This window comes from Malus sylvestris, chromosome 15 (genome assembly GCF_916048215.2).
Source record: "Malus sylvestris chromosome 15, drMalSylv7.2, whole genome shotgun sequence".
NCBI lineage: Eukaryota > Viridiplantae > Streptophyta > Magnoliopsida > Rosales > Rosaceae > Malus > Malus sylvestris.
Window position 1 is genome coordinate 25,027,862 of NC_062274.1, and position 25,114 is coordinate 25,052,975.

Sequence of the window (25,114 nt, forward strand, 5' to 3'; positions counted from 1 at the left end):
AAAAAACGTATTCCTTCCATCCTATTATTTGAAGGGAATTAACTTTGTTTAACAAGTAATCAATCTTCCACTTCAAGTAGGACATAAATTTTTAATTTCCTCCTCCAACTAGGGCTTTAATTAAGAGAGTTTTAACGAAACACTCATGATACTATTTACTTTTAACCTAGTTAAATGAGCTTACCAAACCGAATATCACCATAAGTGGATTATTATGCCACTGGGTTTAACCTAGTTATGAGGGGGGATAAAAAGATGGTTGGAATAAGCTAAGTCTAGCATTTGAAACTCTCCAATATAACAAAAAAAAAATAACAGTAGATTATTCACTCCAATTCAATTCTAAATACCATACTGAATGGCAGTAGTATTTGACTTTGAATTACTACATATTGTAATTTCATCGGACTCCAGTAGTTCTAAACTCTTACATATATCTCCACCATCATTGCCGCTAAGACCAATGGCAACTCAATCAAACCACTAGCTCCACCACCGCCCAACCTGCTAGCAAACATGTGAACTCATTTAAGATAGTAGACCAGCTTGCTTCCCTTCCCTCCAATCCAAATTTATCCACAAACCACAGTATTATTTAATAGGAGCCATACAATACAAACTTGAAATTAGGGCTATATATATTAAAACTCCGCTTTGTCTTCATCTATATATACTCCAATGAGAATATTGATACTTGATAGAATGTGAAGAAAATGACAATACCTACACTGATATTATTTTGTTCGTAATTATTGCCCTATGGATTATGAAAATGACAGTTTCCCTGCATATATATCTTGATGCTAATTTTCTTCATGCTACTAAATTGCTAACACAGTGATGACGTGTTAGTAGTGTAGGAATCCAACCTAAGCGCGAAGGGGTGCCAATGCAGAGGCAGTCTTAGGGTTAGGGTTAAGGTTAGAATTAGGGTTAGGGTTAGGATTAGGGTTAGGTTAGTTTACCCATGGAAGCTAAATTATTTAAAATTGTCTCTCTTTAAGTTTGCCTGCTTTTTTACCATTAATTTATACCCATAAAGGGATAAACCATAATAACCTAACAAGGTTGACATTGATGTTATATCTAATTGGTATAAAGAAGCTAATTGGATGAGCTTTTTCTGCCAGATTAATTTTAGACTTGGAGTTCATATCATATATATCCTTGAAAGATCTCTAAACTTGGTACTCAGCTGAAAAGAAGATCAAAAACATATATGAGCTCAGTGAACTTGATTGGATGTTCAAAGCAGTGTGCATCACCCAAGTTCGAATTCTTCTTCGTATAATTTAAAAGTGTAATCAAGTTCGAATTCCCTCGTATGGTCCCCTTAGTTCATGATTGAATTTAAGATGGTATATTGATGTGGAAGTTTTTTGAAATGTCATTTATGAATATATATACACTTTTTCTTTTTCAATTTGTCATATGAACTAAAACTTTAAGTGATTTGTCATACCAACTTTCATAAATTATTAATTTGTCATCTCATCCTTACTCCATTAAGTTTTTTCATCCAAAATAAGCTCAAGGTACATAATTTTGAACATTTCAACACCCCTTCTGATAAGTTCACTTTGACAAAATAATTCTAGGTTTCTCAAAAAAAAAAAAAAAAAAAAAAAAAAAAATACAAAAAAAGGGTTGATCTAAACGATGATCTGAGGGTTTGATGTTCGAAAAAGGGAAAACGACCTGCATTTACTTCTTAGTGTTTCAAAATGAAGATGGCTTAAAAATATAGTCATTCGAGACCTTCCAATCTATAGTAAAGTTGGATGATATTTTTTTTTGTTGAGGTGTCCGAAATAACCCTAAACATAGTCATGTGCAAGTCACATGACTTATTTTGAACAAAAAACTTAATGGAGTTAGAGCGAGATGACAAATTAATAATTTTGGAAAGTTAGACTTGGGGGTATTTATAGGAGAGATTCCTCGCAGATAGCTAAGATGTGAGGCCTCAAGCCGTACTAGGCAAACTGCTATGTTTTGCTAGTGTAATGCAGACCAGTCTCTGCAGGTAGCTATAGGAAGTCTCTGGAGGCCTCTGGCAGGTAGTGACGCTAGTGCGCGAAACCCAAGGGAGACTCCAAAGAATCGACCCCTGACTCCTTAAGCCGGAAAATGCGCAGTGGCAGGAGCGAGATATCTTGGACTCGAAGGGCACCTTGATATATGTGTGGGCCCGAATGCCTGAGACCTATAGGGCATGAAGATGCTTATCCCTTTGAGTTTTGGTGTGGTTTGCTCACGACGTCAAGGGTAAAACCATCATATTGAGCTAAAATCCACATGTTGTTCTCCTATTGAATGTGGTTAATTTATATTTTCACAGGTTCCATTACCAAATTCAAAAAGATATCATTACTAAGGAGGTCCATATTTATCTCATACATGAACTATTTAAATATCATTTTCGTATTATCTCATGTCTTTACCATCTTAAAAATGTAGGTAAACATCCCCCAATGTTTATGTTTTTATCAAGCATGAACTTAGCTTACCTCAATTTACTTGACTTGGTTTTAAGTTGGAACAAGTTATGGTTGGCTCAAAATAAGTGGTCTTAGTTGTACAAGTACTATATTATGAAATTACTCACACAGTTTCTTATGAGTTAAGCAAATAAACTACTAACAAAAATTATGAGTTGAGCAACTAAAATCTAATTAAGTATCAAACGATTTGATTGACATCAATTTCTTTATTCAACGTATGCTGAATTTAGTAATTATCCACCTTAACTTCGTCCTACCACAATAGAGGTCTTAAGCGCAACTTTCTTTGTTTTCAGTCTCATTCTTAAGCTCGAATTGCTTTAATAATTGAGTTTAATGTTTTTTTTGAAACTCCGCCGATGTAAGTTTATCTTACATTGCCGGTCCCAAGCCCGGATAAAGTAGGAGGGGGAGAGCGTCAGGTAGTCGACAGCCGGCACTCCACAGTTACGTCGAATCCTTATGACAATGAATCCAGAACGAAATCGCGCTAAAGCTAAGACGTCACCCGTAAGTGGCGCACTGTGTGGCCTGAGCACAGTGATAAGTGAGCAAGGGTCGCTGTATCTCCATCGGCACCCGGATGCAGTGTTAAATGAGCAAGGGGGCCATAGAAACTTCTTTTCGAACGACTCCACTCAAAGTTGTTTGGGAGCATATGCTCCTGTCAACTTTACACAGGACACACAAAAGAAGTACTTTGATCCTATTAGACGGGGGATGGTGAAGAAGCTAGGACAGAAGGGTAGAGTTCAAGAGAGTAGAATGCGTTTAGGAACGTGGAATATAGGAACCTTAACGGGAAAATCTATGGAAGTAGTGGAAGTTATGGTGAGGAGAAGGATAAATATTATGTGCCTACAAGAAACTAAGTGGGTTGGTCTTAAGGTAAAGGATCTAGAAAACTCAGGGTTTAAGCTTTGGTATTCGGGCACAAATAGAACGAGAAACGGTGTTGGCATCATTGTGGACAAGACCTTGACACAAGATGTTGTAGATGTCAAGAGGGTAGGAGATAGAATCATGGCAATCAAGATTGTAATAGGACAAGAACTCATCAATGTGATTAGTGCGTACGCACCTCAAGTAGGGTTGGATACGAGGTCGAAGGAGAAATTTTGGGAAGACCTTGGAGACTTGGTGCAAGGAATTGCTCAGACGGAGAAGTTATTTATAGGAGGAGATTTAAATGGACACGTGGGCAGGGAGACAGGCAACTATGGAGGTTTTCATGGTGGCCATGGTTTTGGGGAGAGAAATGAGGATGGGGAAGCTATCTTGGATTTTGCAATGGCATATGATCTCTTCTTAGCCAACACCTTCTTTAAGAAGAGAGAAGAACATGTGATCACCTACAAGAGTGGGTCGTCAAAAACACAAATAGATTTTCTTCTAATGAGGAAAGGGGATCGTATAACTTGTAAGGATTGCAAAGTTATACCAGGGGAGAGCTTGGCTAATCAACATCGCTTGTTGGTGATGGATGTACATATCAAAAGAGTGAGAAAAAAGAACAAGACTTGGAAGTGCCCAAAGACTAGATGGTGGAATCTAAAAGGAGAAAAACAAGTCATTTTCAAAGAGCAAGTAATCACCCAGTGTGTGTGGGATAGAGATGGGGAAGCTAGCTAAATGTGGGATTCCATAGCTAGCTGTATCCGAAAAGTAGCAAAAGAGGTATTAGGAGAGTCCAAGGGCTTTGCTCCACACCAAAAGGAATCTTGGTGGTGGAATGAGGAGGTACAAACAAAGGTGAAGGCTAAGAAGGAATGTTGTAAAGCCTTATACAAGGATAGGACCGATGAAAATGGTGAAAGGTATAGAAGAGAGAAGCAAGAGGCGAAGAAAGCTGTGAGAGAAGCTAAGTTAGCGGCTTATGACGATATGTATAAGCGACTAGATACCAAAGAATGAGAGTTGGATATCTATAAACTAGCTAGAGCAAGGGAAAAGAAGACAAGGGACCTAAACCAAGTGAGGTGCATCAAGGATGAGGATGGAAAGGTTCTTGCTACAGAGAACGCGGTCAAAGACAGATGGAGAGGTTATTTTCATAATCTTTTCAATGAAGGACATGAAAGGAGTACTCCTTTAGGGGAGTTGAGTAACTCAGAAGAGTGTAGAAACTACTCCTTTTATCGTCGAATCAGGAAGGAAGAAGTGGTTGTAGCTTTGAAGAAGATGAAGCATAGAAAAGCAGTGGGCCCGGACGATATACCGATTAAAGTGTGAAAAGCCTTGGGAGAGATAGGTATAGCATGGCTCACTGACCTTTTCAATAGGATTTTGAAAACGAAGAAGATGCCAAACGAGTGGCGAAAGAGCACCTTGGTGCCTATTTACAAGAATAAGGGCGACGTACAAAATTGCATGAACTATAGGGGTATTAAGCTAATGAGTCATACAATGAAGCTCTGGGAGAGAGAGTCATTGAGCATAGATTAAGGCAAGAGACACGGGTTTCGGACAACCAATTCGGGTTCATGCCAGGGCGCTCAACCATGGAGGCAATCTATCTCTTACGAAGATTGATGGAAAGATATAGAGATGGGAAAAAGGATTTACAAATGATCTTTATAGATTTGGAAAAAGCGTATGATAGGGTCCCAAGAGACATTCTTTGGAGGATTTTAGAGAAGAAATGAGTACGAGTAGCATATATCCAAGCTATAAAGGATATGTATGAAGGAGCAAAGACTGCCGTAAGAACTCATGAAGGACAAACCGAAAGCTTCCCCATAACTGTAGGATTACATCAAGGCTCATCCTTAAGTCCTTACCTTTTTGCGTTGGTAATGGATGAGTTAACAGGACATATTCAAGATGATATTCCTTGGTGTATGCTTTTCGCAGACAATATAGTGTTGATAGATGAAACTCAGGAAGGGGTAAATGCGAAGCTTAACCTTTGGAGAGAAGTGTTGGAATCTAAAGGTCTTCGCCTAAACCGATCAAAGACAGAATATATGGAGTGCAAGTTCAGTGCAAATGGAGGCCAAAATGAGTTAGAGGTGAGGATCGGAGATCAGGAAATACCAAAGAGCGACCGTTTTCGCTACCTAGGATCTATCTTGCAAAAGAACAGAGAATTAGATGGAGATCTCAACCATAGAATACAAGCTGGATGGATGAAGTGGAAGAGTGCATCCGGCGTGTTGTGTGATCGTCGTATGCCACTGAAGCTTAAGGGAAAATTTTATAGGACGGCAATAAGGCCGACGATGCTGTATGGCACAGAATGTTGGGCGGTGAAGCACCAACACGTACACAAAATGGGTGTAGCGGAGATAAGGATGCTTCGTTGGATGTGTGGGCACACGAGAAAGGATAAGATTAGGAATAAGGATATCCGAGGTAAAGTAGGAGTAGCCGAAATTGAAGGAAAACTGAGAGAAAATCGGTTACGGTGGTTTGGACATGTGCAAAGAAGGCCTACTGACGCTCCAGTTAGAAGATGTGACTACGAGACAGAGGTTCAGGGCCGAAGGGGTAGAGGAAGACCTAGGAAAACTTTGGAAGAGACTCTAAGAAAAGACTTAGAGTACTTGGATCTAACGGAGGACATGACACATGATCGAGCACAATGGCGTTCTAAGATTCATATAGCCGACCCGACTCAGTGACTTGGATTTTTCAAGTCTCCAATCGAGAAGTTTTCCCCACTCGGGAAATTAAGGGAACACTACCTCAACCTACATGCTCCATTGACAAAGCTTCAACATACAAGCTTCAACAAAATAAAAATTCAAAGAACTTAGTGAAGAAGGCTTTGGTGTATTTAACACAATATGTTGAAATGAAACAAAGCTTATTTATTGATATCTCTAAGAAGTTACAAATATGTACATATACACGAGTCAAAATAAACAAACATGAGGGAGCCTTCACAAAGGTTGCTTAGGAGAAGTCTCAGCAGTCGGCAGAGCCCTAGAAAGAGAAGGCACCGGAGGGGGATCATTCGGAGCCTCAGTATTGGACATCACCCTAGAAGGATGAGGCATCGGAGGTTGATCATTTGGAGCTTCATTACGCGGTACAGCCCTAGAAGACGAAGGCAATAAATGCCTTTGGAACAAACCCACAAACCTCTGATGATCATGTAAAATCTGATCATCAGATTCCTTCATCTGGTCAAGCTTCCTCTTCATGTTTGTAGCATAGTCATGAGCGAGCCGGTGCAACTGTTTATTCTCATGCTTGAGCCCTCTAATATCTTGTTTGAGACTCATCACTTCAGCCGCCAATGATTCAACTTGGCGGGTTCGAGCAAATAGGCGTTGGGCCATATTAGACACAGAACCTGCACACTGAACACTGAGAGCCAGAGAATCCTTAACAGCCAACTCATCAGACCGTTTGGAAAGTAGTCTGTTATCTTTGGGAGTGAGAAGGTTCCTGGCCACCACCGCAGCGGTCATATCATTCTTCATCACGGAATCCCCAACGGTAAGAGGACCAGTAGGGGATAAGAAGGATGGGCGCCATATGTTGTCTGGAGAAGGGGTGGCTGCCTCTTCAACAAGGTTCAAGTCAAAACGACGGTCGGAGGGGCCAGACATTTTCAAAGGTGTTGAAGAGAAAAGAGGTCGGACAAATCAAGATCTTAGAAATGCAAGAAGTGAGCTTCTACTGGTGGAGATTCAAGTGTGATTTGGAACTTAATACCAGCCTCTATAAAAATCCGCACTCGATTGAGCTTCAGAAATCGAAGAGGCGCCTGCTCAGAAATCGAAAAGGCGTTTGCTTTCTCAAAAGCTGGGCTGCTCAGAGACCACGAAGGCCGATCTCAGGAATCGAAGAGGCGTTTGCTTTCTCAAAAGCTGGGCTGCTCAAAGACCACGAAGGTCGATCGCAGAAATCGAAGAGGCGCTTGCTTTCTCAAAAGCTGGGCTGCTCAGAGACCACGAGGGCCGATCTCAGAAATCGAAGAGGCACCTGCTTTTTCAGCCTTGTCAGCACCTGTCACATGCACACTCAACTTTGCGGAAATTACGGGCATTCTGTCGAAGATTTCTAGTGAAGTAGAAATCACGTGAATGTTACTGTTCAATCATTCACTTTCCACACGCAACATCAGCTCACGGGTACCACAGATAACTTTGCCAAAAATCTTTGACAAAGTTTAGACACGTGAAGCTTGCAGCTCCCATTACATCGCTATGACCAAGAAGGGTAAAAGAATAGCAAAGAAACATCACTAACAAAGTTTAGACACATAAATTTTGAAGGTCTATCTACCATATTATTACCCACAAGGGTAAATGAGCAAGACCATTGCTGGATAATTGGAAAGTCCCTGTGGGTCAACCTCTGTGCTCCGTGGCAAGATAGACTAGCAAACAGGCCTAACCTTTACTCACATTCGAGAAAACACTCCCAACAAGATTGCTTGCTTCAAGATCGAAGAGGCACCGTCCTCCGAATCTCGAGAGCCAGACTCCCAACATGATTACTTTCTCAAAAAGCGACGAGAAACTGCTCTCCGAATCTCGAGAGCCAGACTCCTAGTAGGATTGCTTTCTCAAAAATCGAAGAGGCACCGTTCACCGAATCTTGAGAGACAGATCCCCGACAGGATTGCTTGTTCGAAAACCGAAGAGGCACCGCTTTCTCAACTTCGAGAGCCAGATCTCCTTGGATAAAGCTTGTTTGTAATCTTCACACGTAACATCAGCTTTCCAGATACCACAGACCACTTTTTCAAAATGCTCTGACAGAGTTAAAACACGTGAAGCTGGCAGCTCCCACTACCGTGCTATGACCAAGCAGGGTAAAAGAATAGTATTACTCCTTGTTAGGGAGACTCCTATATATGTCGACCTCCATCCTCAACGGACAGGCAGACCTGCAAAAATGCTCAACCCTTCCTCATATCTGAGAGGGCACTCCCAACGAAGCCTCTCGAAATACTCAGCTTTCTTTCCCCCCGAGAATACCTCTGCAAACAAGCTACACTAGAGCAAGAATATCTCATATCATCAGGGTTAAAAGCAAGAGTATCCCATATCATGTTTTTTCCCTGTCTTTTCCTTTGGCCTTGTTCTTACCTGCAAGACAAGGAGAAAGAAAGCAATCAGTCATCACTTGGAATCAAGCTTCCAGTCCGGAACTGACTGCCTGGAACCCCATTGCTCTCGAGTACTCATCTTCAACATCTTATGCTTCCCGAGAAGATACCACATCTGCCTGAGGAACAAATAGGGCAAGTGAGAAGGATACAAGGAAGCATGTGGAGACAAGCGCAACAGAACACGTGCCGATACATCCACTACTTTGTCAACAGCAAAAGTATCCCATATCAGCAGGGTCGAACGTACTCTAGATTTGATGGACTTGTTTTGACCCTCAAATTCTTCAGTCGGCCTTATACTCTGGCGGAAACAAGAAAACCCTCCAGATCAGTTCAAGAATAAGCCTGTGGAAAGTTACTTCTTCAAAAGCAAAAGTATCTCATATCACATTTTCTCATTTTCTTCTCTTTATCCTTCATGCTACCTGCAAGATAAGGAGAAGGATAACAATCAGCCGGAACTCAAAATCAAACTTCTGATCTGGGACTGATTGCTTGGAGCTCTGATTGTTTGCCTTGTCTGTCACCTCTTTCAGCAGATCCCCTAGCTCGCCGACTTGGGGGACTCCTACTACATGGTTTGTATCGCGCTTGACCAAGCCTGAAACTACAAGTAAGCGTTAAGTGAAATTGATACATTACCTTGTGCATCTCCACCAGTTAAAGATACCACCCCTGGAGGGAGGAAGAGTACTTCCAAAGAAGATGCCACATCTACCTATGAGACAGATAAGGCAAGTGAAGACGATACCACACTTCGGTACTTAAAAGTTTCGTGATTACGAGATCATTCTTCCACAATATTTCCTAATGTCATTTGTACTAAATCATTCACTTGTACTCACTAAAGGAGAGCTTGAACCTATATACTGTGTAAACCCTTCACAATTAATGAGAACTCCTTTACTCCGTGGATGTAGCCAATCTGGGTGAACCACGTACATCTTGTGTTTGCTTCCTGTCTCTATCCATTTACATACTTATCCACACTAATGACCGGAGCAATCTAGCAAAGATCACAAACTTAATATTTAAGATGATATTCTTTGGTGTATGCTTTTCGCAAACGATATAGTGTTGATAGATGAAACGCAGGAAGGGGTAAACGCGAAGCTTAACCTTTGGAGAGAAGTGTTGGAATCTAAAGGTCCTCGCCTAAGCCGACCAAAGACAGAATATATGGAGTGCAAGTTCAGTGCAAACGGAGGCCAAAATGAGTTAGGGGTGAGGATCGGAGATCAGGAAATACCAAAGAGCGACCGTTTTCGCTACCTAGGATCTATCTTGCAAAAGAACGGAGAATTTGATGGAGATCTCACCCATAGAATACAAGCTGGATGGATGAAGTGGAAGAGTGCATCTGGCGTGTTGTGTGACCGTCGTAGGCCACTGAAGCTCAAGGGAAAATTTTATAGGACGGCAATAAGGCTGGCAATGCTGTATGGCATATAATGTTGGGCGGTGAAGCATCAACACGTAGGTGTAGTGGAGATGAGGATGCTTCGTTGGATGTGTGGGCACACGAGAAAGGATAAGATTAGGAATGAGGATATCCGAGGTAAAGTAGGAGTAGCCGAAATTGAAGGAAAGAGGAGAGAAAATCGGTTACGGTGGTTTGGACATGTGCAAAGAAGGCCTACTGATGCTCCGGTTCGAAGATGTGACCACGGGACAGAGGTTCAGGGCCGAAGGGGTAGAGGAAGACCTAGGAAAACTTTGGAAGAGACCCTAAGAAAAGACTTAGAGTACTTGGATCTAACGGAGGACATGACACAAAACCGAGCGCAATGGCGTTCTAGGATTCATATAGCTGACCCCATTTAGTGGGAAAAGGCTTTGTTGTTGTTGTTGTTGTTGTAATGTTTTTTTTTGAACTTAGGCCTTCGATAGTGGGTTGAAAAATTGAGTGCAATCCCAATGATATAGGAATCAAACTTATACAGTCAGTTAAAAATTTTGAGTGTAATGAGAGTGATTCTCATACAATAAATTATAAGAGAGATAAAAGAGGTAACTAATCACAAATGGAGAAAAAGAAAAAGTAGATAGATCCATATTTAATATATAAAATCCATAATACCAATAATGTAATACGAATCAAACTCACAGTGTCTGACAAACAAGGTTGGATTGACGATGTCACACTTGCAAAATAAGAAATATTGTTAGCATAATTGACGAACACTCGATAAATAGGAGAAGGTGTCCACGAAAGGGCATTCAATGCCTAAGTCAGAGAGATAGTTTGAGAGAAACTAGAACATAGAGAATTCTAAATAGTAAGACAAATGATCGATTTCCCTATGTGACCTGGCTATTTATAGAACTGAACTCTTGCAAGCAGCTGGAGTGGAGGTTGCAAACCCTACTATGCAAACCTCTATGTTCTACTAGTGATGGTGCATCCTAATCTTCGCAGGTAGCTTAAAATCAGTCCTCGAGGTCTCTGGTTGGTAGAAGCACAAAAGGCACACATGTGAAACCATAAATGAACTCAGCCCAAAAGTCATATCTATGTTGATCATGTGTGGATAAAAAGACAAAAATACCTATAAAGGGTCTGATGTATTCACTAGATAAACCACATGAAATCCAAGACATTAGGTCTTACGTGGAATCTATGTAAGAAGCTTAATACATTGGAACTTGTGTAGTAACCCACAAGCAAGTGGTCAAAGCCACTATGAATAAACTAAAGCACCATTTGTTAGGCCTCCTTAGTGGGGTCTGGCTTAGTTGGGACAGCAATCCCATGTTTGGCGTAAGACTGGACTAGCATAAATGATGCTAAGTCCGATTCGTGCCAACTAAACACCTCACTAAGTTGTGTTAGCTAATCCGAAGTGAACACTTGGTATTAGCTAGGACTATCCTCGTTTACAACTTCATGCTTTCGCATAGAATAGCGTTTGTCGTAGTCCTCTGCTGCTAACTCTGACATCGCCGACTCCTTTATGATCTCCTGCAAAACCAGGTCAAACTGAAAGTTGTTTACACCCCAAATCTGAAACCCATCAGCCATCTACTTTTTTCTGTCTTGTTACTGACTCTGAAACTCATCGATCAAATACTGAAGAATGACGAAAACATTCTATCTTGTGTTCTATGGCAAGAAATTTTATGGGTTTTGCTAGGTTCTCTCCCATTTCTTCCATAGTAACCAAATATTTTCATGGGTTTTGCTTCTTGAAGAAGAAGAATGGCTTTGAGAAAGAAACAATGGTCTTGCTTGAAGGACATGATTTTGTATCTCTCTGCAAGGAAGAAAGGCTGATGACTGATGTTAATTTATTTATTTTTCCTTACTTTTTAGTTTTTCTAAGGACAAAAGTAAATTAATAAATGATCAAACAATATTTTTTTAGAATTAATTAGGTGTTTAGACTATTGAAATAACTACAAAATAATAATTTAATAATAAATAAAATGAACATTTTTATTGTCCTGCTTCTTAGTCCGATGGTGCACCAAATGCTTCATAATTCTTATCCAGTTTAGTCCAAGTTAAGCCAATCCAGCTTAGTCCCTGGAGCTAGTCCAGTCCAAGATAGTTCGGTGCAACAAACGCACTTTAAGGGCTAAGACCTAGCTCGTAACAAGAAGGTTAGCGCCTGGCGCATTACGAGGCTAAGAAAGCCTTGCTAAGCAAGAGCACTGCTAAAGCTTATTGGGCACGTTGAACTTTCGTTGAGGATAAGTGATCAGTTAGACTTCCCCTAACCTGGCTAAAATGCTAAAATTTGCAAGGCACTACCACAACGCGGTGACCCCAGCAAAGAAGTGGGCCCACTCAGTACCTATAAACATGGCACACGATGCCTATTCTTAAGGCATACGCTATCATGGACCTTCGTTATTTCCTCCACTTATGGGGAGCGCTTCTTAAAAAGGCTCAACGCATGCCACGTGTCATTTTCAACTGCTTTGCAGATCACATTCAGCCATCCTTTATAAGTAGCCACTTATGGCTCGAAGAATGGTAATCTCGAACTTATGCCAAACTGTACTCCCTAGGCAAAGTGTTTCACACGTAAGCTGAGCCCCTCAGTTTAAGTCAAAGAAAGAAGGTTTAGTTTTCGCCCCCGTTCTACTAGACCTTTCCATGCTACTATTTGCATTTAAGTGTTGATTTAGTCGATAAACACTACTAATTTAGGCATTGGAGCCTCTGTGATAGACAACACACCATTTTTCCCCTTAATTCCAACTTTGTGTTCCAAGTCTGCAAGTCTTAGGCAAGCAGGTTATAAGACTCAAACGAGTTGATTGCCTAGTGGTGGAAATATGCATTCACATTGAACACCTAAAAATGAGACTTTGAAGAGTCGGCTTCCTACCACCTTGGGCCGAGTATGGCTCGATGGTAGGATACCATAGGCCTAAGGGGCTCCAAGGCGACCCAAATGCCTTGTACCCATGAGGCAGGCAGATGCCACATCCCTTAAGTACTTTATGATCTGCTTATGGCGTCAAGAGTAAATTTGTCATAAAGAGCTTATAGTCCAGTATCATTCTCTTATCAAATTATTAATTTATGTCTCCACAAAACTCAACTCATTTTAACCGAAGAAGGCCTTAGGCTTTCTTTATTATTATTTTTAGGAAGACTTTGGATGCGGTCCCTAACTATGAATATTATTTGACTGAAACCTTGTTGGTTTTCAATTTCTGATCGAAGTTCCTGAAATTAATGTGATAATTTATTTCTATGTATATTACTATATTTTTTAAATTATAAATTAAAATTTATAGTTGTTTATATTAATGAGATTTTAGATAAAAAACCAAAATTTCTGGAATTAAAAATATTAAAATATAAATATACTATTGTGTGTGTGTGTATCTATTCTATTAAGAGAAGAGGGCTTATCAACTTTTTGTCCCCTTTTCTTCCAATTTTGCCCTCACTTTTGACTACACAATGTTGACATGAGGAGGGCAAAATAGTAATTTTGTATCTTTTGAACCTTTTCCTTTTTTTTTCCTATTTTGCCCTCACTTTTGATACACAATATTTACATAAGGAGGGCAAAATAGTAATTTTATATCAAAATATTTACATAAGATAAACCATATGCACTTATTAAGAAAAAATTGTCCCACCATCATTTTTTCAAACATGTAAGTGAAATCATGATGTTTTTTGGATACTTTGAATGAACTGAAGCGGTTGCGCTTAAGGAGAACGTGGGAGGAGGTGGACGGTTGTTCACACACACAAAGTGTGTGCTCTTTGCTAGTGTGTGTGTGTGTGTATAAACATGGGTACATTAATCAAAATTAACAAAAAAAATTATTGTACCAAAACATGGGTACATTCTTCAAAATCACAAAAAAAAAAAAAAAAAAAAAAAAGCTTAATAACATTAATTAGTAAATTTCTTCGATTAAACTTGTCAGGGATACATTCTCATATCAAAGAAAAAAGAATGTACCCATATAAGTTTAAAAATGGATTACAAAAAAAATTGAATAGATTTTATATATAAAAAATGGTACATTTTACATATAACAAATTGGTATATTTAAGAATAAGCACATTTTAAGATTAAAAATTTGAAAAAAAATTACATGAATGGGTACATATAAGATTAAAAACTTGAAAACTTTTTTTAAAAAAAAAAAAAAAGCTAATGGGTACAAACTTATTCTAATTTTTTTTATTTATTTTGAAAATGTTTTGAATTAAAAATTAGTTAGGAGTTTAATAAAGGTGTGAGTATTAAAATTCTAAATCAATTATTAAATTTTATTTTAAAAAATTATGTAACTAACATGTAAATTCATTATTACATTAATACTAGGGAATTGGATCAAAATCTGAAAACTAATAAATTTTCAGTCAATGACCATTAGTAACTAGGGATCGAAGACTAATTTTTTCTGATTATTATTATTATTTTTAATTATATCAATTTTTTGTATGAGAGTTTTAACGAAAAACCTACGGTATTGTTCATTTTAACGAAAAACCATATTTTTACACTAAAAAGTGTACTATGTACTTTACTCTTTATTTTGTCCTTATCATTAAAACTCAAAGTTTTCAAACCATTTTCATTATTATTTTTTTTCTATGGTTGTAAATCGTTTGTGTATCATTGAATAACCTAGAAGTAAAAGGGACAGATGTATCAAAACTGCTGCCGACCTGACACCGGATGAGAAGTGCAAGCAAGCTTTATACAGCTAGAACTATTATTAACGTGTGGCATACATGCCAGCACTAAAACCCTTGACATTCCAATAAATGATGCCTACGCTACAAGATAAGCAAAGGTCATATAAAATTTCTATATTCGTTGTCTAAACATTTGGTAACCATAATTGAGACTCCGTAAATTTTGATGGAAAATGATTTTCAACCCTTTTCATTTATTATATTCGATTCAAGAAAGGAGGTACATATAAATTTGGAAGGTTGTTATGATTTTTCAGTATCTACGTATTCACTGTTACCATAATTTTTCAGCAATATGTAGTGTTGTGTGAAGAAAATTTACTCATGACAATGCGCCATTAGACTAGAGCATTGCCTGTAAGTCATTCTTATGTATTTGACTTACAAAGTTCTGAACTTCTATGTAAATATACTAGAAAATGGTTAACAAATGTGTTGCTACTCCTCTTCCTAGATTCTTTAAGCCAGCTTCGTCACTGTTTGTATTTTTTGATAAATGCTGGAGTGAAACTACATTCGAATATAGCATATGATATTTTTAAAGCGTCAACAATTCCTTTAACATTTTAATATCCTTATTCGTGGCACATGTTTCATTATTTTTGGCACAAGTCACCGTTTCTAGTTTTATATCAATATTTTGCAGATATAATCCTAAACATAATTAGCTTATGCACAGAAGCATAACTAAAAGCGGAAGGCTGCGGTTCTTAAATAACAGATCCGAAAACCCAGAAGCGAGAACCCTTTCAGACAGACACTTCCATCTACAAGGGCAAAGGCAAGAACGATGCTGTGACTCTCACGAAGGAGGCAAGGACCGACGTATCACCGTAGCAGATCCTAGCCCAGCCAACCCACAACCCCTACTCATATCTCACCACCTACACAGTGAAAGATGAGGAGCTTGGCAAGCTCAGCTCCTCAACGCGGTATAGCTGCCATCGTGGGCGTAGGGCCAAAGCTCGGCCGCTCCATAGCCCGCAAGTTCGCCCATGAAGGTTACACCGTCGCTATTCTCGCCCGCAATCTCGGGAGGCTCTCGAAATTCGCGGACGAGATTGCGAGGGAAGAGAAGGCCCAGGTTTTCGCCATTAGAATAGACTGCTCTGAGTCTAGAAGCGTTAGGGAGGCATTTGAAGGGGTTTTGTCCTTGGGTTTTGTAGAGGTGCTGGTCTACAATGCGTACCAGCAGCCGCCCAATTGGCACCCCACCAACTTCACCGATATCAGCCTCGACTCGTTTGAGAAGTCCCTCGCCGTTTCTTCTGTCGGAGCCTTTCACTGTGCTCAACAGGTAAGAGCTAGGAACTCTAATCAATGGTCTAAATTCAAAGTCGGACAATATAATTTGATAGTTTGAAAACCTAAATAGCTAGATCCATAGTTTTACGATACAAGTGATTTGCCATTATGCACCTGAATTTAGGTATCGGTTTAGATTAACAGTTTGACAATAGATATTGTACGGAATACGGATACTTAATGTGTTTGTAGTACATAAATTAATAGATGTTAAACATGGGATTAGTTGGAGGTAAGAACAAGATTATTAGTTGTTCCGATTAACGGTTTAACAATATATTTTGCATAGCAATATGCGTCTTAATGCGTGTTTGGTGTACTAATTTATATTTATGTTAAACATGGTATCAATTTAAGGTACTTCCGGGAATGGTGGAAAGAGGAAGGGGAACGATCTTGTTTACAGGATGTTCAGGTTCACTCAAGGGGATTGCTGGCCACTCTGAAGTATGTAAGTACACTGTACAACTACTTTTAACATTGGTTTTCTTGGTTTAATTTATGATGGCACTTTCTAAAGGTGAAATTAATAGAGTTTTTTCTGTCACGGCAACAACATGTGATATTATCACCAGGTTGTGGAAAATTTGCACTGAGAGCACTATCACAATGCTTGTCAATGGAATTTCAACCGCATGGAATACACATAGCGCATGTGATTATTGACGGTATGATTGGCCCATCTAGAGGGGACCAATCATCGTCAAGTACTTCACAGAGGACGATGATGACGTTAGGGGTTGACGGGGTAATGGATCCCGACGTGGTGGCTCAAACCTACTGGCAATTGCACGTCCAAGACCGGAGTGCTTGGACCCAAGAAATCGACCTTCGTCCATCTAACCCCCCCAGATTCTGTTAGCCAATTAATGTCAAATATTAATCGGTTGGACTCCACATAATCATGTGATCATAATTACTTAATCATGATTAAGTTATAATTCTTTTTATTTCCTCAGCCTACTACTTTAAGAAAGAGTTTGAAGACACTGTGAAGCCAGTTTGCAGCAGGAGCGACTGGACCTAGCACGCTTGGAGAGAAGCTCTTGCTGGCAGAGGCCCTAATCTATCTCCAAGTGGTCTGGAAATTGTAGGGTCCAGCTTAAAGATGAGTGTGGGGATGCCCCATACTTCTCTAGTGTTCTAGACTTCTAGTCAAAAGTACTTCCATTCCTACCCTCTTTTCACACCAAATCCCTAAATCCAAAATAAGAAAGCATAAATAAGACCACTTTCTGATGCTACGTTTGGTGTCTTGGATTGAATAATTTTCGTTGTATAAATTATAAAGTGTGTGATTTTTTCGTTTTTGAAATAAATATTTTAAAATAAATAAAATTTATGAGATTATATGTCTGTGATTTTTGTTCTATTATGATTAAGGGGACACATTCATGTTCATATTTCTCTAGTGATGTTCCTTGTCAACTCCCACACTTAAGCCCAAAATAAGAAAGTGTAAATAAGACTACTTTCTTAGGTTACGTTCGGTGGTTATGATTGAATTGGTTGCATTTTGTTTATAACGTCATCCTTCTTTTGTCGTAATAATTGTTTGGAAAATTGACTGAAATGTGAAGACCCCGTGCTTTGGTGGTAAGCGGCGGGGTAATGCTAAGCTTCAGGAAACTCAAATACTAGTACGACTTCGTGCGTGCTCCGAATCAATGTCGCCGGAACTGCTAAGCTTTCAGGAAACTCAAATACTAGTACGATTTTGTGCGGGCTCCGCCACCAATGTCGTCGAAACGGGGTGTGAACCTTTGGTTTCCACAACAGAGGAATTATATACAAGGTCAGCACCATACCATTTACTCATGTGGACCTTAGATACCAACCGATAAAACCCTAACTTGTAAGAGGAAGAAAGTGCACATATTGCCCACATTCTGTTGAGAATGACTTTGGTAATATGAAGAATAATTCAATGTAGTTATAACTTATAAGTCTATGCAAAATCCCACTTTCCTCGATGTGGATTCCTTCACAACAAAATGATCATTCTATGTTGGTCAAAATCAAATGCTAACAAGATGCCAATCAAATGTTGAAAGCGATGCAAAAGCTATGGTGGATATTATAGTGCTAACAAGATGCCAATCAAATGTTGAAAGCGATGCAAAAGCTATGGTGGATATTATAGTAAAAGGCACGAATTCGACATTGGTGGGTTGTAATACGGGAGATCAAATCTTCTGCATCCAAAATGGGGAGATCAAATCTTTTGCTACCTAACGAGGTTTTGATGAGGTACCCATTTTGGGATGATCATACTTTGTTGAGTTCACTACTTTCGTCGTGTTTGACGTTTGTTTTAGATATTATGCATACTTCTCACTTTTCTCCTTAGTCTATGGGTTTTCACCTACCTCAGGTTTTACCATAGTGAGGTTTTGTAAGTTTTACTACCAATGCATATTTTCTTTTTAAATTTGAGACTCGCATTCACCCATTGTGACAACGACTTCATCAACTGTTCTACCTTATCTGCTTAAGATTTGATGTGATATTTTGTTTGAGTATTTACACACTCAAGGGGGAGTGTTGCAGTCCTATTGGATTAGGAATGTGGATTAGGAATGTGATTATGTAAATCCTAGTGTATCTAGGAGTACTTTGTATATTCCCTTTAGTAGTTTAATTCCTATTAGAGTTGTAATCCTAATAGAGTAAGGATTTAACCTTCCCTACTACTATAAATAAAGGCACAATGGGGTGATACAACATACACCTCAGAATTACATCTCTCTCTTCTCTCTCTTCTCTCTCTGTTGCCACTGGTCTCTCTCCCTCTCTGTCCTAAATACAGTTCAGTCAAATAGGCTTACAACATGTTATCAGCATGCTCTTGCTAGGTGAAGGAGGCTTTTGTCTACAACATCAAAGACTTTCAATTATTTTCTGCCAATCATGTTCTTCTAAAATAAATTAAGATATTTGAACAAACCTTGAAGCATGAAAACATTCCCCATGATGCATAATCCCCCTATATTTATATTTTCCTTTCAATTACATATATATATATATATATATTTGTAGTAGGTCTATTTGATTGAACGGTCTAGGGTTTAGAGAGAGAGGGGCTAACCACTATTAGAGAGAAGAGAGATTGATTTAATTGTGAGGTGTGTTTGATTCACCCCATTGTGCCTTTATTCATAGTAGTAGGAAGGGTAAAACGTTTCCCTTTATATTTTCCTTTCAATTATAAGATACATTCCCAGATTCCTAGGATTTACACAATCACGTTCCTATTCTAAATATGACTGCAACACTCCCCCTTCAGTGTGTAAATACTCAACAAACCAGCGCATCAGATATTCAGCAGATAAGGTAGAATAGTTGATGAAGTCATCGGCATAATGGGTGATCGCGAGTCTCAAATTTACTTTGAAGTATGCATTTGCAAAAACTCACAAAAACCTTGCTATGGTAAAACCCAAGATAGGCAAAAACCCATAGACTAAGGAGAAAAGTAAGAAAATATGCATAATGTCTAAAACACTCGTCAAATTAGACGAAGGTAGTGAACTCATCGAAGTATGATCATCCCAGGATGGGTGCCTTATTAAAACCTCGTTAGATAGCAAAAACCCAGTGGGAAAAATGCTCTTAATCGTTGGAAAAAGAGTACATTAAGATCATGTGAGTATGCTTCTAGATACTCCCTCTGAGTTAGACATAACTTCTAAATAAGAAAACTACGAGCGATTCAACTCAGATAATTTACACATACCGATTCCTTGGACGAGCTTCTGAAATGTAGACTTGGGCAATGACTTGGTAAAGAGATCGGCCAGGTTGTCCTGGGAACGAATTTGCTTGACTTCAATGTTCTAATGTTGCTGCTGGTGTGAGTAAAAGAACTTCGGTCCTATGTGCTTGGTGTTGTTTTCCTTGATGTATCCCTTCTTCAACTGCTCGATACATGATGCATTGTTTTCAAAGATCGTCGTAGGAAGGTCAACGACTGATGTAAGACCACTAGTGCTTCGAATATGTTCCATAACTTCTCTTAACCAAAAGCACTCACGCGATGCTTCATGTAGGGTGAGAATCTCAGCATGGTTAGACGAAGTCGCAACCTGCGTTTTGCTTGGTAAACCTCCAAGATATAGCGGTGTCTCCAACGGTAAAGACATAACCCGTTTGAGAACGTGCTCTATGTGGGTCAAATAGATATCCAGCATCTGCATAACCAACAAGGCGATAATCAATCTGAGGGCCATAGGGGGTGGCAACACTTGGAAATTTGCGGGTATAGAACAAACCCAAATCTGTAGTACCTTTGAGGTAACGGAAAATGTCTTTAACACCATTCCAGTGCCTGCATGTGGGTGCATTGCTGTAACTAGCCAATAAATTCACAGCGAATGAGATGTCGAGTCTAGTGCACTGAGCCAAGTACAATAAAGCCCCAATTGCACTTAGGTAAGGAACTTCGGGTTCCAAAATCTCTTCCTCATCCTCCTTTGGAAGGAGGGGATCTCGTTTAGCATCTAGAGTCCAAACGACCATGGGTGTACTCGGAGACTTCGCTTTATCCTCATTAAAACGTCGCAACACCTTTTGGGTGTAGTTTGATTGATGTACTAGGATTCCATCCAAACAATGCTCGATCTCCAGGCCGAGACAGTATCGAGTTTTCCCAAGATCCTTCATTTAAAATTTTGATTTCAAGTGTGTAGCAATTTCTTAAAGCTTTGCGGAGTCCCAATAAGGTTCATGTTATCGACATAAATTGCAACGATTGAAAATTCAGAATGTGACTTCTTTATGAACACACATGGGCATAGTTTGTTGTTCACATAACCCTGACTTGTTAAATATTCACTCAGACGGTTATACCACATCCGCCCGGATTGTTTTAATTCGTAGAGTGACCTCCTCAACCTAATTGAGAAAGTGTTCCGTGATCTAGAACTATTTGAGCCAGTCAATGGAAGTCATTCTGGAGCTTTCAAATAAATTTCCGTATCTAGATCCCCATAGAGATACGCGGTTACCACGTCCATAAGCTGCATATTCAGTTTTTTAGAAACTACTAAACTGATTAGGTAGCGGAACGTTATAACGTCCATTACGGGGGAATACGTCTCCTCGTAATCAATCCCTGGGCTATGAGAAAAGCCTTGCACTACAAGGTGTGCTTTGTATCGCATTATTTCATTTTTCTCATTACGCTTCCTCACGAAACCCATTTGTAGCCAACGGGCTTCCCGCGTGGTTGTGTAGGAACGATAGGTCCAAATACCTTATGTTTTGCTAGTGAATCGAGTTCAACCTAGATTGCTTGTTTCCAGTTTGACCAATCGGTTCTACGTCGGCATTCATCGACGGAACATTATTCAATATCATCGCTAAGCATGATGTCAATAGTTACTGAGTACGAGAATGCATCGTTGACGATCATTTTATTCCTATTCCAAACCTTATCCAATACTGTGTAGTGGACCAAAGTCTCACGATTCTTGGGAGGTCAGCATGTTTCGTTTGAAGCATCACCGTAAACTAGAATAACCTCATACGTTAGAACGGATGAGTGAGCGATGGTCGGATTCAAACTATGGTCACTAGTTTGTGCCATTTTCTTCTTCCGGGGTTGTGAATCCTTTGAACTAAGGGGTCTGTCATGCTTCAGGGTCAGAGCAGATGATTGGCTAGCTACCAATGTACCTTGCCGCTTGGAGGGTGCAGCCTCCCCATCTTCGGGGATGGTCCGACCTTCCCAGACGGGTTGTTGATGTACGCGGGGTACATCTATCCTTGCAAGTGTGTTTGCAGCGAGTATATGTGATCTTGTCACCTTTGCTAGATCATTAAAAGCATCTGGCAAGCTTTGAGCAATGCTCTGAATATCTATAATTCAACGCACCTCATTGTCACACTGGACAGTGCGGGGATCTAAATGAGACATAGTGGGAGCATACCACGACAATTCGTGACGTTCTACGGGAACGTTAGCATGCTTATCTCCCCTTAACGACGGGAAGACTGTCTCATCAAAGTGACAATCCGTAAAACGTGCAGTAAAGAAATCTTCTGTCGAGGGTTCTAAGTAGCGAACAATTAATGGCGAATCATAACTGACATAGATTCCCATTTTTCTTTGAGGACACATTTTGGTACGTAGCAGCGGCGTTATTAGCACATAAATGGCGCACCTAAACACCCGTAAATGCGAGACGTCAGGCTCGTATCCAGTGACCAACTGTAATGGTGAATGTGGTTGGGTAGCGATGGGCCTCAGGCGGACCAACATAGCTGCGTTCAATATTGCATAGCCTTAGGCAGATACCGGCAGTTTAGTTTTCATAACCAAAGTTCGAGCTATCAATTGAAAACACTTTATGAAAGCTTCTGCCAAGCCGTTTTGGGTGTGAACATGGGGCATAGAATGTTCCACATTTATCCCTACTGACATGCAATAATCGTCAAAAGTCTGTGACGTAAACTCTCTAGCGTTATTCAGTCGAATCGACTTGATCTGATAATTAGGGTGGTGAGCCTTTAACTTAATGATTTGAGCTAGGAGTTTAGCAAACGTGGCGTTGCATGTGGACAGCAAGCAAACATGTGACCATTGTGTCGATGCGTCAACCAACACCATAAAGTATCTGAATGGTCCACAGGTTGGTTGGATAGGTCCACAAATGTCCCCTTGAATCATCTGAAGAAATTTAGGGGGGTCATGAATAATCTTTGTATATGAAGGTTTGAGTATTCAACTTCCCTAAAGAACACGCTTTGCATGGTGGGAGTCCAACATAGAGATGTAACTTATGCCCGTGTGAAGATTTGAGAATACGGAGCATCATGTCACGTCCAGGATGTCCCAAACGATCATGCCAAAGCAACAAAGTGTTCGGGAACTCAGGCATAGGGCTGGCCACATTGTGGGCTTCTATACCGCGAATGGTTGTGATGTACAACCCACTCGGTAAGCATTCTAGCTTCTCGTGAATATGCTTCTGGCCATATTCATACGAAGTGATACAAAGAAATTCAGAACCATGATCTTCAGTGGTTTCAAGATGATATTGATTATCTCGAATATCTCTAAAACTCAGCAACGTTCTTCCGGAACGTGGAGAATAAAGTGTTTCCTTAATGGTCAGAATTGTACCATTAGACAACATGATACGTGCCTTTCAGTATCCTTTAATTAGGTTGGATGAGCCTGAGAAAGTTGTTAAAGGAGCTTTCTTGGGTATGAAGTTAGTAAAATAGTGTCGTTCACGTAAGATGGTATGCGTGGTTGCACTATCTGCTAGATAATTAACTTCCCTACTAGACATACCTAGAAATAAATTGATTGAATTGATCACATGTATAAATATAAGTCCATTCATTCAATTAAGCAATTCGAGAAAATAATATCCATTCAAATAACAATCCATAATTCAAAACAAACCAAAACCAAACAAATTATTCCAAATACTTAGAAAAATTGTTTAAAATTAAACCATAAACCTGGCAAAATAGGGGGTAGGGCCGGCCACTCCTAGTGGGTTCGGCCACTAAGGGTAAACACCCTAAATACATGTCTATTTTATTCATCCATAGGAGCTGACGCCTCTTGGAAATCCGATATCTCCATTGATGTAGTTGCATATTTCGGATGATCCACATGTGCAAAGTTAGACTCATGACGAGAATGATACTTGGTAATAGTCTTAGGGGAAGCTTGGCATATGCGTGACCAATGATCCTTTGATCCACAACGATAACACATGTCCAGTTTAGTAGAAGCAGCCTGAACAGGAGCTTTGCCCTTATTCTCGAAGTTTGGGACTTTAGGGGCGAGTGGTGGACGTTGCTGGGTCACATTTCTTCTCTTAGGTGCGGCAATCTGTTGGCTTTGGGCCTATGTTTGGGCTTACCGTCCATTGCCATGGCCACGACGGTTCTTTCATCATTTATGGCTGCTATAATAGGTTGCATGTGCTTCAGGCGTGGCGTTCGAACCAGTGGGTTGAGCTTGATAATTCTTCATCAAAAGCTAGTTTTGATTTTCAGTGAGAAGTAAAACAGAGATCAAATCTGAAAACTTGGTGAATTTCTGTGCCCTATATTGTTGCTGCAGGACAATACTGGTGGTATGTAGGTCGAATAGGTATTCTCTAGGAGTTTTGATTCGGTTAGTTCCACTTTGCATAATTTCAACAAAGAACGGATTCTACAAACTTCAGAGTTGTATTCATTCACAGACTTAAAGTTTTGAAAGCAAAGATGTTGCCAGTCGTGTCTTGCTTCAGGCAAGTATATGTCTTTCTGGTGACCGAAACGATATACCATAGCAAGTCAGAAGGTGCGTGGGTCCTCCTCAGCGAGATACTCAGTCAGCAATGCATCATGAATGTGTCTTCGGATGAAGATTATTGTAGTAGCCTTCTGAGTTTCGTCAACAAGTTTGTCGATGATAGGTGCCTCGATGGTGGCTCTAATACCATTTGTAGTGAGATGGAGCTTCATGTCTTGAACCCACTTCAGATATTTTCTTCCAGAGACTTCTAAAGTGGGGAAATTGAGCTTGTTCAAGTTCGACATGTCCCTAAAACGGAGGGAGAAAATGTGATTAGTCACATGGTAAGCCATAGACATATATTGTAGAACATACAAGTTCTATAGACATGTAGTGATTTAATTTATACATGAAAACTACGGGTTTCATGTGGTATGTTTTGAATGAAAACTTCGGGTTTTAAAGGCACTAAATTTGAAACTACATGTTCAATTTAGTTTTATGAACAATTAGTTCATAATGAGAGGTTCATGCAAGAAACACAGAATGCAATATACTAACTAAGTGTAGTGGATTTGAGGTTCATTGGGAACTCAAGTGTGAGAACTTCGTTACTACGAAAGTATGTGACGGTTCAAAGTATAAAAATAAATGATTGAATCGTTAATGTCCAAAAGTGATCTTCAGGCTAATAATTTTGGATTCAATACTAGATTAATGGATTGCAGGTCACTTTTAATTAATTCAATAAATCGGGTCATACGGGGTCGATTGTAGAAGCTAAATAATATTATGGGATCGAAAATCTA

At 39.6% G+C, this 25,114-nt stretch overlaps 2 protein-coding genes across 2 annotated transcripts; both read left to right on the forward strand.

Moving 5' to 3' along the window:
• The first annotated feature begins 3,177 nt into the window (after positions 1–3,177).
• On the forward strand, positions 3,178–4,326 carry LOC126605580 (uncharacterized). Its single transcript, XM_050272986.1, has one exon. It carries the CDS (start codon positions 3,225–3,227, stop codon positions 4,134–4,136), a length of 912 nt encoding a protein of 303 aa, XP_050128943.1. The 5' UTR covers positions 3,178–3,224; the 3' UTR covers positions 4,137–4,326.
• Positions 4,327–15,343: 11,017 nt separating this feature from the next.
• Positions 15,344–17,416, forward strand: LOC126605582 (uncharacterized). The gene is made up of 3 exons (XM_050272990.1): positions 15,344–16,052; positions 16,418–16,511; positions 16,636–17,416. Exons 1-3 carry the CDS (start codon positions 15,654–15,656, stop codon positions 16,920–16,922), a joined length of 780 nt encoding a protein of 259 aa, XP_050128947.1. The 5' UTR covers positions 15,344–15,653; the 3' UTR covers positions 16,923–17,416.
• Positions 17,417–25,114: the final 7,698 nt, after the last annotated feature.

What these genes read in the sequence shown, in the direction of transcription:
- LOC126605580 (XM_050272986.1), top strand. Translation starts at nt 3,225, where the DNA reads ATGGTGAAGAAGCTAGGACAGAAGGGTAGAGTTCAAGAGAGTAGAATG.
- LOC126605582 (XM_050272990.1), top strand. Translation starts at nt 15,654, where the DNA reads ATGAGGAGCTTGGCAAGCTCAGCTCCTCAACGCGGTATAGCTGCCATC. An exon ending in CCTTTCACTGTGCTCAACAG is followed by an intron (nt 16,053 to 16,417) that starts GTAAGAGCTAGG and finishes TATCAATTTAAG; the next exon opens with GTACTTCCGGGAATGGTGGA. An exon ending in TGCTGGCCACTCTGAAGTAT is followed by an intron (nt 16,512 to 16,635) that starts GTAAGTACACTG and finishes TATTATCACCAG; the next exon opens with GTTGTGGAAAATTTGCACTG.